General features: G+C 41.4%; 2 protein-coding genes across 2 annotated transcripts; one reads left to right on the forward strand and one right to left on the reverse strand.

Moving 5' to 3' along the window:
* Window positions 1-213: 213 nt before the first annotated feature.
* pbdc1 (polysaccharide biosynthesis domain containing 1) lies at window positions 214-2,241 on the reverse strand. The gene is made up of 6 exons (XM_047569710.1): window positions 2,112-2,241; window positions 1,690-1,755; window positions 1,559-1,618; window positions 1,279-1,419; window positions 635-746; window positions 214-553 (listed from the first exon to the last, which is right to left on the reverse strand). The coding sequence occupies exons 1-6, from the start codon at window positions 2,139-2,141 to the stop codon at window positions 462-464; spliced, it is 501 nt and encodes a 166-aa protein (XP_047425666.1). The 5' UTR covers window positions 2,142-2,241; the 3' UTR covers window positions 214-461.
* Window positions 2,242-2,390: 149 nt separating this feature from the next.
* dmtn (dematin actin binding protein) lies at window positions 2,391-15,588 on the forward strand. Its single transcript, XM_047569708.1, has 16 exons — window positions 2,391-3,486; window positions 5,842-5,883; window positions 6,262-6,339; window positions 6,410-6,553; window positions 7,866-7,910; window positions 9,278-9,386; window positions 9,940-9,984; window positions 10,112-10,243; window positions 10,326-10,423; window positions 10,824-10,929; window positions 11,035-11,084; window positions 11,393-11,438; window positions 11,557-11,564; window positions 11,859-11,924; window positions 12,882-12,962; window positions 14,155-15,588. Exons 2-16 carry the CDS (start codon window positions 5,875-5,877, stop codon window positions 14,266-14,268), a joined length of 1,131 nt encoding a protein of 376 aa, XP_047425664.1. The 5' UTR covers window positions 2,391-3,486; window positions 5,842-5,874; the 3' UTR covers window positions 14,269-15,588.
* The last annotated feature ends 436 nt before the right edge of the window (window positions 15,589-16,024 follow it).

The raw sequence follows: 16,024 nt of genomic DNA on the forward strand, positions 1-16,024 counted from the left end.
GAATCCTGTGACTCAACGTGAGGAAGTTTCCTGGTGAAATGAGTCACTCAGGTCAAAAGCTGCAGAACAAACACTGACGCTGCAACGTGTAGAAGAGAAAAGTTTCCTGGAGAGTTTATGGCAGAACGTAAAGTACGAGCTTCTCTCTCCACATTCACTCTGAGCTGAAGCTGAAACAAACTCGTCTGTTGATGAATCTCCTTCAGTTCGTGGTAAATTTCAGTCGACTTTTTATTTGTTACGAACAAATGATATTCAGATATTTTTACAAAACAAACCATGGATGATGGAGATTTGGCACGATAGATAAAACTTTAAATACAAAAGAAAACCAAGCGGAGGTGAGTTCATAGAGTCCAGAAATCGTTCCGAGCCAGATTGTAATGAGTGAATCCGGTCGGGTCTAAGGGCTGGATGAGGATGATGATGAGGATGAGGATGAGGAAGGTGACGGGGGGGGGTTAGCTGGTGGACCGCTTGGACATGTAGACCACGTTGTTGAGTCCCTCTCGGTTGCGAGCGATCTCGATGGCAAAGAACTGAACTCTGGTGGCTGAAGAGGATAAAAACGAGACATTCACCACGTTAATGTTTTCTTCTTTACTTTTTATTTATTTAAGGGAGAGAAACTCACCAAATATGGTGTTTTCCTCCGTGTAGTCCTTCTCACAGTCCAGGCGCAGCAGCGTCCCGTAGTTAAAATCCTCAACTTGTCCTTCAAACTGGTTACAGAACAAACGCCACGTCTGCAAAGACAACACAGCTCAGGCTAATGACATGCTAACACGCTAATAATGCTCCAATAACACGCTAATATCATCTGCACCTGAGAGGAAATTACTCTTCATACCAGCAGGTTCACTTCAGTCAAAAGCATCAAACAGGAGGAGCTACTATTAGCCGGGAGGCTGGGAGGAGCTACTATTAGCTGGGAGGCTAGGAGGAGCTACTATTAGCTGGGAGGAGCTACTATTAGCCGGGAGGCTGGGAGGAGCTACTATTAGCTGGGAGGCTAGGAGGAGCTACTATTAGCTGGGAGGAGCTACTATTAGCTGGGAGGCTAGGAGGAGCTACTATTAGCCGGGAGGCTGGGAGGAGCTACTATTAGCCGGGAGGCTGGGAGGAGCTACTATTAGCCGGGAGGCTGGGAGGAGCTACTATTAGCTGGGAGGCTGGGAGGAGCTACTATTAGCTGGGAGGCTGGGAGGAGCTACTATTAGCTGGGAGGCTAGGAGGAGTTGCTATGAGCCAGGGAGCTAACGATGCTAATGTTCCGACCTCTTTCGCCTGGTCAGACTTCAGATCGTCCGTCGCCAGCAGCTTCACGTCGAGGTCTTTGAACGTTTCCCGGAAGCTGGAGTAAAGTTTGTCGTCGAGTTTCGTCAGTTTCAAGAACTTTGGATCCACGGAGGAGATGAGCTGAGGACACGATGACATCACAAACACGTCACAGTGACAACACAACATCTTCTCCTGAAATTAACGACTTTAGCTTAAACAAACACGATGCTAAACGTGTTTCCGCTGAATAAACTGATGGATGATGGATGATTCTCACGTTGAAGTAAACCTCCGCGTGGTTGAAGGCCTTCATGGCCCACATCGCCTCCAGCTGAGGCTGCGAACACAAACATCATTTAGAAAATATCCACAGAGAAACGGCGACGACGTGAACGTGTTTTTTCTTACGTCATTTCCGTATGCTTCAGCTGGAAGAGACAGAGCATGCGCAGCTGCTGAGGCTCCGCCCACCCCCTGAAAACAACACATATAACAACATTAATGAACCAATAAATAATCTACTGACTTTTTTAATTATTCATATTTGAGTTAAAAACTGGAATAAATCAGCTTTTCATTCTGCTGTCAATCAAACTTCGAGATCAATCAATAAAGTAAACTGAGCTAACGATGCTAATCAGTCACAACTGCACATGTGTGTTTAGCGTTAGCATTAGCATCTGCCTGCTAGCTGCCGCGTTGCTTCCTAATTCGTTCAGTTTCGTGTTTCGTCGCGTCTCGGTCTCGGTTCGGAGTTATTTCTGAAGCAGCTCGAGGTCAGATGTTCATCAGAACCAGGACGGTGCCACGGTTTGTTCGTAAAATCCTACCAGAGCCGCTAGGATCTCATCCGACGCCATGTTCCCGGAGCAAAGATCGTCCAAAAGAGTAAGATGCGCCGCTACGAGGTTAAAAATCGATTAACCTAAACTGCACGCATGCGCTTTGTATCTCTTCCCCCAAACACGGAAATAATAAAATATATAGATGAATTATGTCTTTACACGTCGCCTTTTAATTGATATATTTCAGATATTAGAACAACATTCGCTTAGCAGAACAGTGGCTAGCTTCATCTTGTCGTAAAACATGGTGGCTACTTTATTTAACCTCGTGAATAAACAGAGTGATACATCTTCATTTTTTAAAACCTTTGTGCTCGACTTTGACACCTCGTGACGTCACATATCTTAAAGGGACAGTGGCGGTTTCTTTTTTTTCAAGTTTTATATGAAAATAAAAACTATTTACACATTAAATATCTGCTTTAGAATTTATTCTGTGACATGTTGTAATAAATCTGTTGGGGAAAATATAAAATGTGTTTTAATTAATGAATGCAAATTACCTTTAAATCAATTAAATGTGTTTTATTTTTATTTTCATGAAGGAATCAATGAGTAAAATAAGGGTTTATTTTATTCTGCCCTCTCGTGGCCACAGCATGAACTTCATCTTCCTCGGTTTGTCTCAAAAACATTTTTATTTCTAAAGTTAATGATGTTTAAATTGAACGTTAGTTATAGTTTTCTGTGATAATATCAGGAGAGGAAAACATAACATAGTAGAAAAAAGAAAATACTGGTAAAAATATAATAATTAGAAAAAGAAACTTCATGGTTTTTACCTAAATTTTTGTAAATAGAAATAAGTCATCATATTTAACTATTGTTTTTGTTTGTTTGTTTTTTAAAAGGAAAAAAAAAAACATTTTTTATCCTGACATGAATTTGTTTATCATTGTGTTTGGTTTGGAGCTAAAAGGTGCAGATTAAATTCAGAAAATAAAAATATATAAAATAACAAAACATTTTCTCATCGTATTTAATTTGTCATTTTATCACATATTTGGGACGTGTTTTGTGTTTTTTCATTATTCTTATTTTTAATTGTCAGTGTTCGGGCTCCGTAGCTGAAGCTCCTCCGTCCTGGTCCAGAGCAGGTGTTTTATTCTGGTAATAATATGAATTCATGGAGTAAAGATGTTTCTAAAGGACGCAGCGTCCTCTCCTCCGGTCTCCACGGTGAACGAGCCGCTGAGTAACAGGAAGACGGCCGCTCCTCTTCCTCCTCTTCCTCCTCCTCCTCCTCTTCCTCCTCCACCCTTCCTCCTCCTCCTCCTCTCTGAGCAGCTATAGGATCGCCTCTTCTTCTCCTGGATGCTTCTCCCTGATCTCCTCCTGGTTTCTCCTTCGCTGTCTGGAGGTACGAGCTTCTCCTTCTTCTTTTTCTTCTCCTTTTTTCTCCTTCTCCTCCTTCTTCTCCTCTTCCATGATGATTTCTTTTTTTTTTTTTTATCGCGTCGCCGCAGACGCACTTCGCTCCTCATCCTCCTCTTCATCCTCCTCCAGGCCACATGACCCGCAGCTTCAGCGACGATCGACCATTAAAACGAACCACAGGCAGCGTTATTATTATTATTATTATTATTATTATTATTATTATTATTATTATTATTATTATTATTATGTCCTGTCTCCTTCATAGAGCAGGTTTATTTTTCATGTTGTTCTCTAATAACTAACCTCCATGTTGCTGCTGATTCTTCCTTAAAAACGGTTTGAAAACGGTTTAATTAGATTTTCCTCAACATGTTCTGGTGATTATTAATGATCTGATGATCAGCTGATTCATGGATTCATTGGTCAGAGTTTAAAGATGTTTCTGTTAAAGCGTCGGTTTGATCTGTGACGTCACTCGTCTGTTTTTATGAGATTGTATGAAGTCATGTTTAGTGAGAATCCATTAGTTTAATGATCCGCTCTGATTGGCTGATGCTGCTGTGGTTCCACTAATGGAGACACAACAACCACACAAACACTCAGATGCAAAGAGACAAACTATTTCATCAGGACACAACACAACCAGAAAAACATGAACAGGACTCACAACACAAAGACACACAACTACAGACAGATGCACGGAGACGCACAAAGTTCCTCTGAGACCACGCTGTTCATGCTAAGCTAAGCTAAGCTAAGCTAAGCAGGTGGTTGTTGTGAAGGTGGAGAGTTGTGTGTTTCTTTCCATCACGTCATAAAGTTGTGTTTTCCATTCGTTTCGTTGTTTTTCGTTGTGTCTTTTCATTGTGCGTCTCTGTAGCTGTTGATTGTCTCTTTGTATCTGTCTGTAGTTTGTGTGTCTTTTTGTTTTGAGTCTGTGTAGTTTTTATTTTCCATGTGTGTCTCTTTGTGCCGTTGTGTCTCTGTGCAGTTGTTGCATCTCTTTGCATCTTTGTAGTTGTATTTTTTTTCTTTTCATCACGTCTTCATATTGTGTCTCTTTCTCGACGTTATGTTGTTGTTTTGCATCTTTTTATTGTGCGTCTCAGCAGCTGTTTATTGTAGTTGTGCATCTTTTCTGTGTCTCATTCTGGTTATTGTGGTTGTGTTGTGTCTTCGTGAAGTTGTTTATCGTCTCTTTGCATCCGTCTGAGTCTCACATTGTTCATGCTAAGCTAAGCTAAGCTAAGCTAGGCTAAGCTAGGCTAAGCTAGGCAGGTGCCTGTTGTGAAGGTGGAGAGTGAGTTCAGCCGAGGACAGAGGTGGTGAAGGAGAGAACAGTTGGTTCTCTGGAGGGAGGAGGAGGGAGGAGGAGGGAGGAGGTAACCACAGCAGCAGTCGGCTGGGCGTCGGCCCGGCTGGACCGGCTGATAAACAGGAGGGGAGGAGGGGGGGAGGAAGGGGGAGGAGGGGGGAGGAAGAGGGAGGGTGGACCAGATGAAAGACGTTGGGTCAGTGGACGTTTGTCCAGGGAGGAACTTCCTCTACAGACGCCTCATGTTTGGAGACAAGGTGTGTGTCCTCTCAGCAGGATTACACCTCCCCCCGTCTCTCCCCCTTCCTCCCCCCCGTCTCCCCCCTTCCTCCCCCACTCTCCTCCCCCCCCTCCTCCCCCGTCCCTCGAGGAGTTTCCAATAACATCAATCTGTCTCTGGCTTGTGTTACTCTCGTCTTCACGTCTCATTAGTGTCGATCAGATCTGGAACAAACACGACTCGACTGGATCAGAACCACGTCCACGTCCACGTCCACGTCCTCGTCCTCGTCCTCGTCCACGTCCTAAACACCCGTCCAACGAGTTAAACGAGTTAAACGAGTTAAAGCTGGTCAGAACCGGTTCTGATCTTCATCCAGGTCACAACAACAGACAAACACATTCTGCTTAAAGTAGTAACGCACATAAAAAAAGATGTTTTTTTTTTATTGAACACAACGTGGAAACATTGATGGTAGAAAACCTCTGGACTAAGTTCTGGTTGAAGCTCCTTCAGTTTCCTTCACGTCTCTTTTCTGACATTAAACATATTTAAATGTTATTTGTTCAGACAGAATCTCTTCGTTTCCTCCAGATCTTTAATCTTTATTTTATTTTGCCTCTAATTAAAACACAAACGTGGATTCATCCTCTGCTGAAAGTTCTCAACAGTCTCTGCACGTCCAGGAAGTAGACCGGGCCCGTTCTCTGTCCTCAGGCTCCTGATGAACTCATTCATTCATTCATTCATTCATTCATTCATTCATTCATTCATTGACTCATTCTCTGCTTGTTTCTCTGCAGCTGATTCAAACCAACAGGACGTTCGTCTGCAACATGCAGAAGGTAAAACAGTCACTAAACATCAGCTGATTCACCCTCGACATCATTATTATTATTATTATCATCATCATCATTATTATTATTATTATTATTATTATTATTATTATTATTGTTAGTATTATTATGTGGTTGTAGAAAAAAAAGATGGATAAAAATATAGAATAAAATATAGAAACACTAAAAACAATAGCAATATTGTAATAAAAAGTAATAAAGCTGCTGATGGTCGTACATAAAGTTTTATACCAGCATGTATTCAGGTCACAGCCCTGACTCATAGCTAGCGTTAGCTCATAGCTAGCGTTAGCTCACACATCAACACAGCTTCCATCACATTAAACTAACCCTTTGTGGTTGTAATGACCTGGTGTCGTGTCTCAGGTGGAGGGGCGGGTGACTCCGGTCCTGCCTTCTTCCCGGGGCCCCAGTACTCCGGGTTCTCCGGCCGCCGGCATCACGGTAAAATCAGCGACGGCTTCAATGAACATTCAGAGGTTTGGTTTGTTCTGACTCTGGTTCCTGTGTTCAGGCGCGAGTCAACGATCAGGTGGTCGGGTACAGAGACCTGGCCGCTCTGCCCAGAGACAAGGCCATTCTCCAGGTAGAGAGACCCGACCTCATGACCTACCAGCCACACCTGAGCTTCTCCCCCCTCGACCCCCCACGCAGAGAGGTACACGTTAGCCACACTTAGCCTCGTAGCATAACTGAACGTTTTCAGAAAAAAAGCAGCACATTGGTTTTATTATTGACATTGAAGTCAAAAAGGCTAACGACGTGTTAGCCAGGTTACATGTACACGCTAACACACGTTAAATGAAGACATGTTACATGTATGTTGATGTTATGCAGTGATCACATTAATTATTTTGTTTTTATTAAAATAAACAAACACCAGTTTAGGTTTGTTGTTGAGAGCTAAAGTCAACGGATGAAAAGCTACAGTTAGCCTCTGTAGAGCTAACTAATGAACAGCTACAGTTAGCCTCTGTTAAGCTAACTAATGAACAGCTACAATTAGTCTCTGTTAAGCTAACTAATGAACAGCTACAGTTAGCATCTGTTAAGCTAACTAATGAACAGCTACAGTTAGCATCTGTTAAGCTAACTAATGAACAGCTACAATTAGTCTCTGTTAAGCTAACTAATGAACAGCTACAATTAGTCTCTGTTAAGCTAACTAATGAACAGCTACAGTTAGCATCTGTTAAGCTAACTAATGAACAGCTACAGTTAGCATCTGTTAAGCTAACTAATGAACAGCTACAATTAGTCTCTGTTAAGCTAACTAATGAACAGCTACAGTTAGCCTCTGTAAAGCTAACTAATGAACAGCTACAATTAGTCTCTGTTAAGATGACTAATGAATAGCTACAGTTAGCATCTGTTAAGCTAACTAATGAACAGCTACAGTTAGCATCTGTTAGCATCTGTTAAGCTAACTAATGAACAGCTACAATTAGTCTCTGTTAAGCTAACTAATGAACAGCTACAATTAGCCTCTGTTAAGCTAACTAATGAACAGCTACAATTAGCCTCTGTTAAGCTAACTAATGGACAGTTACAGTTAGCCTCTGTAAAGCTAACTAATGAACAGCTACAATTAGCCTCTGTAAAGCTAACTAATGAACAGCTACAATTAGCCTCTGTTAAGCTAACTAATGAACAGCTACAATTAGCCTCTGTTAATCTAGATAATGAATAGCTACAGTTAGCCTCTGTTAAGCTACTTAATGAATAGCTACAATTAGCCTCTGTTAAGCTATTTAATGAATAGCTACAGTTAGCCTCTGTTAAGCTACTTAATGAATAGCTACAATTAGCCTCTGTTAAGCTAACTAATAAATAGCTACAGTTAGCCTCTGTTAAGCTAACTAATAAATAGCTACAGTTAGCTTCTGTTTAGCTAAATGTTGTTTAATGTGATGAGGTTGTTGTGGGTGTAACAGCTGATTGATGAGTGAATAATGTTTGTTTGTCTGCAGCGTTCTCTGTCTCCTCCGTCCACGTCTCCAACCAGGTCTCCTGAGGTAAAACATTTCAATTCAACATCTCTGTCATATTTACCGGTTTTATTTATTTATTCAGTAAAAACAGCTTCAGCTACATAAAACTACGCTCTAACATCACAAGTCTTCCTGACAAACAAACAAAATAAATAATAAAAAGAAAGAGAAATATAAAACTAGCAGAATAAAACGACATCACGTCCCAAATAACTAATTACAGAGGAAATAAATAGATAACGTTAATTAATCCAGTCATAATGTTTGTAGCTTTATTCTCATAAACGATTAGAATGAAATGAACCAGATAACGTCGTCCTTCAGATGAACCTCGGACCAAAATGTTCAGAAATATTCAGAAATGTTCAGAAATGTTCCAGTCCGTCACCGTCGGGTCACAACCTCGACTTTTAGAAACACAAAGCTGTGACCGACTCTTCATCTTCTCGTCTTCTTCAGCTTCAATCGCTGCTTTGTCCTCTCAGGGTTGAAGGGAACAGAACTCGTCTCTGTTCTCAGCAGCTTCACGTTCCCGGAGAATCTCATTCACCTCAGAGGCCGAAAAACTCCAGAGGAAACTTCACTCATTCATTTCATCAGGTTCAACCTCCAAACAAAACCATAGAAGAAGAAGAAGAAGAAGAAGAAAATAGAAGATTGTAAACGTCATGATATTACAAAGAATGCTAAGCTACGCTAGGTTTAATGTTTTTACCATAGACTGGATATAAACATGGGGCAGCTCCTCTAAAGTGAAGACAAAGCTAGTAGAGCTCCTCCTGGTGGCTGGAGGCTGCAGTATAGGTCATAAGCTCCACCCCCTCCATGTTAGTGGGCGGGACTTGAGCCGCAAAAACTTAAATACACATCAAATAATTTTAATTTTAAGGACGGTTGTTAATATGTTGTTCAATGTTCAAGTGTCCGTTTTGTGGATAGTTTTTTTTGTTCTAGTTATTTGACCCTTTAGAAACAGGATGTGACATCATGGTGAACACCAGTTGCCATGCCAACCGTTCCATAAAGAGGTCCAGTGGGATAGTGAGTTGTAAAAACTATTTGTAAAAATTGTAGCTGGTGGAGGTGGAGCAGAGCGATTAATAAAACCAAAACACAACTGAGTCTGGAGGAAGAGTGGGCGGGGCATCGATCTCGTAGCTCCGCCCTCAGACCGTACTGATCAGACTCTGGCTCCAAACTCAAAAGAAAATTGTATCAGTTTGGACCAATGAAAGGAAGTGGAGACACATCGTGCATACTTATATACGGCCTGTGTAGCTTAGCGTGCTAGCAGGCTAACATTAGCTAAGTAGCAGCAGGTGAGCGGAGAGGAGCAGGAACCCTCCCTGTCAGGGCTCGGGGTCAAAGGTTAACCTGTGTTTATGGTTCAGGTGAAGGGGCGCAGGGCAGAGAGTGACAGCGGCTCCCCCGGAGGATCAATGCTGCAACTGCAGGCTGAACGAAAGATCAGCACCAGCCTGCAACACTTCCACCGGCCAGGTAACGTCCAGACCAGGGCCCACGAGCCAGAAATAACCAGTAAATAAGCACAGATCCATCCCTGTGATCGGTTCAGAGCGTTAGGGTTAATTCTTTATGTTTAATGAAGTATCCTTTTAGATTTGAACACGTTGCTGCCACCAAATTTCAAATATGTGTGAATTGCATTGAAAGACTCTTTCACGAGTCCACTACATGAAGTAGACATTTTTAGAAAGTCTTCTGACGTCCTACAATGACACCCTCGAGTTGACATTTTGAATTTCCAGCCCTGTGAAGAGTTAATGACTTCTAGTTTCACACTTTGTAAATCGTTAGCCTAATAGCATGATAGCATAATAGCATAATCACTAAAAAGAAGAAGAAAAAAAAACATGTTCTAGCTGCACATTGGTGTTTAATTGATAAACCAGATGTTTCCTCTGGTTTAGAAACTGATTTTATTGTTTTATTAATATTATTATTTATATTTATTATTTATTATTTCCAGACAGATTAATAAACCTGGTACAAATGAATCTTTAATCTATTAATGATTCTTTGTGTTTCTCAGATAATGGGACCAACATCTACCGGAAGCCTCCCATCTACAAACAAGGTAAATAGCTTCCTCCTCCCAGCTATTCCTGCTCTTCCTCCTCCTCCTCCTCCTTCATCTTCTTCTTTTTCTTCTTCCTCTTCCTCCTCCTCCTCCTCCTCCTCCTCCTCCTCCTCCCTGTCTCCAGACGGTAAACCCGTGGAGGGTCGTGGTGTCGTCCAGTCGGCAAAGTTCCCAGCAGCTCAGCCTCCAGACCCCAACCAGCCCTCCAAGATAGAGACGGAGTACTGGCCCTGCCCCCCGTCGCTGGCCTCCATGGGTAACGCCCCCTCGTTAACGAGCCGCACAGGTGAGTGGAGCTCGGACAGGAAGCTCGTTAACGCTGAGCTCGACTCTTACAGAGATCGAATGGAGGAAGAAGAAGCTGGAGGAGGAGGAGGACGAGTTCGAGGACCTGACGGAGGAGGCGAAGACGCTGCAGGAGCAGGAGCTGGAAAAGGTTCAAACTAAAACTACGACCGATGATCTGAACTTTTCAAACAACGTCTTATTTCCTCTTTTTTATTGAAAAAAACAAATTTATGCAAAAACTAAACTTTAATTTAGAGATTTTAGAACAGATAGAATAGATGAAACAGCTCCTCTACAGTGAAGCCGAAGGTAGTAGAGCTCCCCCTGGTGGCTGGAGGCTGCAGTACAGGTCATAAGCTCCGCCCCTCCATGTCAGTGGGCGGGAGTTAAACCAAACTAAAACACTAAAATACACGTCAAATAATTTTATTTCAGGGATGGTTTCAGTTATTTATTATCAGGGAGTTTATATGATGTTGAGTCTTTTTTAGGATCAAGAGTTTCTGGTTTAATCTAAATAATTATTTTCTTTCCTCTTTGTTGATCAGATCAAATCCAACCTGGGACGTCTGATCCTGAAGGAGGAGAAGGAGAAAGCCGTCAACTACCGGAGGAAGACACAGTCTCTGCCAGACAGAACCCACATGCACGGCAGTAAGACCAGAACCAGAACCAGAACTAGAACCAGAACTAGAACCAGAACCAGAACCAGAACTAGAACCAGAACTCGTTCTCAGATTCTCTCTGTTTGTCTTTCAGGTTTGTCAGCGAGTGCTTCCAAGTCTCCATCACGATCAGCTCTGACCAGAGTGAGTTTATATACGTCTACATGAGGAAGGAAGGAAGGAAGGAAGGAAGGAAGGAAGGAAGGAAGGAGGGAGGGATGGATGGAAGGAAGGAAGGAAGGAAGGAAGGAAGGAACGATGGAAGGAACGATGGAAGGAAGGGAGGAAGGAAGGAAGAAAGGAAAAGAAGGAAGGAAGGATGGATGGATGGAAGGAAGGAATTGAGGAAAGAAAGAAGGAAGGAAGGAAGGAAGGAAAGAAAGAAGGAAGGAAGGAAGGAAGGAAGGAAGGAAGGAAGGAAGGAAGGAAGGATCTAATCTCGTGTTTTTCAGATGCAGTCAGCTGAGTTTTCCACAGATGGAGATAAAAGTCGACCAGGTACGAGTTTCCTTTATTTCCTTTATTTCCTTTAATCCTTTAATTCATTAATAATTAATAATAAAACAGATCTAATGTGACTGGTGTTATTTGTTGTTTTTCTCATCCTGTTTTACAGCTGCTCAGGTAAATTATTCTTTCTTTCTATCTGTCTGTTGGGTTTCTGTTAATGTGACCTGTGACCTGGTCCAGATCCTCTATCTGGGGTTAATTCAACCAGACCTGGAGACCTGGACCAGGTCCTCCACAGATCCATGAAACACATCAGAACTAAGACCTGGACCAGGTCCTCCACAGATCCATGAAACACATCAGAACTAAGACCTGGACCAGGTCCTCCACAGATCCATTAAACAGATCAGAACTAAGACACGAACCAGTTTAATTTGGTCCGGACTGAGGTTGAACTGTGTCTTGTAGAACGGTGAAGCTCGGAGGGAGCGCATGGACCGAGGGAACTCGCTCCCCAGCATCCTGGAGCAGAAGGTGATTCAACAGGACGTTTCCTCCAAATCTCAGCTCTAAATGTCTGGTAGAGTAGAGTAAACAAGCAGAGCTCCCCCTGGAGGCTGGAGGCTGCAGTACAGGTCATAAGCTCCACCCCCTCCATGTTAGTGGGCGGGACTTGGGCCGAACTAAAACACTGAAATACACGTCAAGGATGGTTTCAGTCATTTCAGGTCATAAATATAATGTTATTAATGTTCAAGCATCAGTTTTCTAGATAAATTTTGTTTTAGGTCGTTATTTGATGCTACAGAAACAGGATGTAGCTGGTGGAGGTGGAGCAGAGCGTAGTGTTAATTAAACCACAACAGGAGGAGAGGTGGCGTCCATATTTATATACAGTCTATGCTCCGGTCATTTATACAAAACCAATGCATTATTATTATTATTATTGTTATTATTATTATTATTATTTAAATCCAACTGAGAACCAAACTCATTCAGCTCAGACATCAGAATAAACAAAAGAATTTGCTAAAATCTAAATTTATTTCTATTTAAAAACAAGCTGTTCACATAAAAACAATGAAATTCTTCTAAAATATATGGATCATATTTTATCTGTTATAAACTCGTCTTATTTCTGTCACATCACAGATTTAATTGAATTAAATGGAGCGAGTGTTTTTAGGGTTGATTGATGCTCATTAGATCCTTCAGGAACAGTAGAAATGCTGATGAACAGATGGTGATGATGATGATGACGATGATGATGATGATGATGATGATGATGATGATGATGATGATGATGGTGATGATGATGATGATGCTGATGATGATGATGGTGATGATGATGCTGATGATGATGATGCTGATGATGATGATGGTGATGATGATGCTGATGATGATGATGATGATGATGATGATGATGCTGATGAACGGATGATGATGAAGATGATGATGATGCTGATGATGATGATGACGTCTCCTCCTCAGATCTACCCATATGAAGCTCTGATTGTGACCCATAGGGGGCGCATTAAGCTGCCACCAGGAGTCGACCGCACTCGTCTGGAGGTTTGTACAGGACGTGATGCTGTGTTTGATCAAAGACTTTAATGTAAAAATGCAGTTAAAGTGGCTGCTGTTCCCAGCGCGTCCACTAGAGGTCTCTGTGTTTTACAGGAGACCAGGGGCGACACATTTAATGATGTGAAAGTGACATAAAACACAAATATTCTGCTTTTAATATTTTAATTCATATTATATTTATATGTATAATATAACTCAGCTGTAAGATGAAGATGAAGAAGCATTAATGAGAAGAGAGAAACTGAGTCTCAGAACGTACAGAAACTAAACACGTTCATAGAACAAAGACAAACATCTGGATCTATTCACACATTCACATGTGATGAGACACGTTGAACCATCCGTTAACGTTACGTCTTTATCTGACTCATCGTTTTTTTTTAAGGATTTCTTCTACAAATCACAGGAAAATGTTGATGACTCACCTGCAGTTTATCCAATAAAATGTTTCCTTGAACTTAGAGAGTAATAATACAAATACAGGTCATGTGATCAGTTTAAATGTCTCGGCTCAAATTTGACCCGTATGCAAAAAAAAAAAAAAAAAAAAAAAGTGTAAAAAGGACATTTTCATGGTTTTTATGTTTATTTATTATTTTAACACAAGAAAAGAACCTTTCACCATTTTAGTTATAGGTGCCAAATGGGTAAGTTGTGTAATTGATGGCAATTTCAGTTCAGTCATTAATTAGTGATGATCGGTAACTTGATGATTTAGTTGCATTTAAAAATATTAACGTCTTACAATATTTTACTCATAGTGTTCAAGTTATTTCATATTTTAAAGCTGAGAAGAAAGAAATAAGAGTTTGTAGCTTTGAGAAGAAACACGCCTCAACCCCACGCTCCGTGGAAGGTTCAGTGGAAAAACTACACTAGTAAATACTGAAAGTCTCTAATAAAAAAAGAAAGTGTCAAATATGTCAAATATGAAAGAACCATGGATCATAGAACACGTTTTAGTTGCTCTGTGGATCAAATTTGGTTCAATTTAGATTTTTTTTTTTTTTTTTTTTTTTTTTTTAATGAAAACGAGTCGTTGATTGAAAGAAAACATTTCATCGTGTTCACCTGAATATGAATGAATATAAGTTAGATGTGAGGTGAAAAATGAAACTGGATGATAAACATATTTTTTTATTATTATTATTAAACGTTGTTCCTCGTTCTCCTTCAGAGGCATCTGGCTCCGGAGGACTTCCTGCGGGTCTTCGCGATGCCCATGGCCGAGTTCGACCGCCTCTCGCTCTGGAGACGAAACGAACTGAAGAAGAAAGCTTCGCTTTTCTAACAGGAAGTGACCTCGTCCCAAAAAGATAGGAAACAAAAACACTGGACGAAGCTTTGAAAGGAGGAAGAGGAGAAACAACCAGGCCATGACTTCAGATATTTAAACCCACACGGAGATTTGTTGTGTTAGTCCGCGCAGAAGACGCGTCTATAACTAACAGTAGCCCCGCCCCCAGCGTGGATCCGACCAATCAGGATGGTCCTCATTAACCCTTTACCTCCACCGATGCACTGACACTCATCCACGATACCTGTGCTGCACTTATAACCTCACCTGCTTGCAAACCATCATTGTGTCTCATCATCATAATCATCTTCATCATCATAATCATCTTCATCTTCATCACCATCCGCGCTACACGGTGATTAGCTTTTAGCTTAGGTTAGTTGTTCTGGTGGGGGTGGAGACATCGTACCAAGGCCACGCCTCCTGCCCCGAATCCAAACACAAACATCGTGACCTGGACCAAACAAAGCCGCCATGTTGAATGTTGTGAACGATCCCTGTACCTTCACAGTTTTCTATACGGACATTACTAATGACTGCTAGCTAGTTAGCTAGCTAGCTACATATCTAACAGGCTAACTAGCTAGATTAGCTCAGCTCAGCAGTTCAGCCTTAAGTTTGGGTTTTCTGAGCTTGTCAAGCTGGTGATATAGCGAGCTAGCTAGCTAGCCAGAGCTAGCCAGCTAGCTAGCTAGCTACATGTGTAATCAGCTGTGTGGTTCGACCCCGACACAAGGTGGCGCCTGCGTCCTTTAAATCATCCAACAACCAATCAGATCGCTTCGTTCCTACAGGAGCCTCACAGGGACAAACCAAAAACATTGGTTTGAATCAGAGTTTGAAGAACAGACTAATAAAATTATTTAAAGCCAAAACTTTAAGCTTTTACATTTGTGTATTTAATATTTAATGTGTGAACATATTTATAATATTTAACAACAGTAATGTTACATTTAGTTAAAAACATTAATGTCCCTTTAGACTGAACCAGACATTCAGACTGTTTTAACGCGTGTTTAACAGTAGAGGGCGACGTCTCGTTACTGAACTCTTTCAGATTCAAACCAGATTCATCTTTAGATGCTGATGCAGAGTCTATTTATTACCAGGAGCTTTTTATTTATTCACTGCATCAGTCTGTGAGGTTTATTTGATGATCGTCTTCGTTGTTGTACAGTTTTCTTACGTTGTGGCTTCAGTCTGAATAAGATCAACATGTAGGGTCGGTCCTGGACCCTGAGCTAGAACGTCCGTCTCATCCATCGCTTCGTCCTGTTTCTGTTGTACCAGTCAAATAAAACGCTGACAAACGTCTCGTCGTCTTTTGTCTTCAACCCTCTGGGTTCATGAAGGTTTTGATTCAGCTGCAGAAAACTGAGACAAAGACGCACAAAACTACCACAAAGACACAGGAAATGACCTCAGAGATGCAAAGACAAGCACAAGGGGACACGAGACGACAACAGAGACACAATGAAAGACAGAGGACAATGATAACAGACCAGAAAGACTCAAACTAAACTAATGCTGGAATAGTTTCACCTGGTTTTTCATGCAGAGTTGTGTCTGTGCAGGTGGGTTCATTTACATTTTGGTAAATTCTAATGGAAATAAAAATATATTTTAAGTTGAATGGTCTCAGGGCAGCAATGATGAGGACGTGTCAGTATTTAAAGCAGATTCATCCCTGGTCTGATCATCAAGAGAAAAACACCAGAGTCAAACTAAAACGTGTTACTAGAAACAGGGT

This window comes from Mugil cephalus, chromosome 19, assembly GCF_022458985.1.
Source record: "Mugil cephalus isolate CIBA_MC_2020 chromosome 19, CIBA_Mcephalus_1.1, whole genome shotgun sequence".
Lineage (NCBI taxonomy): Eukaryota > Metazoa > Chordata > Actinopteri > Mugiliformes > Mugilidae > Mugil > Mugil cephalus.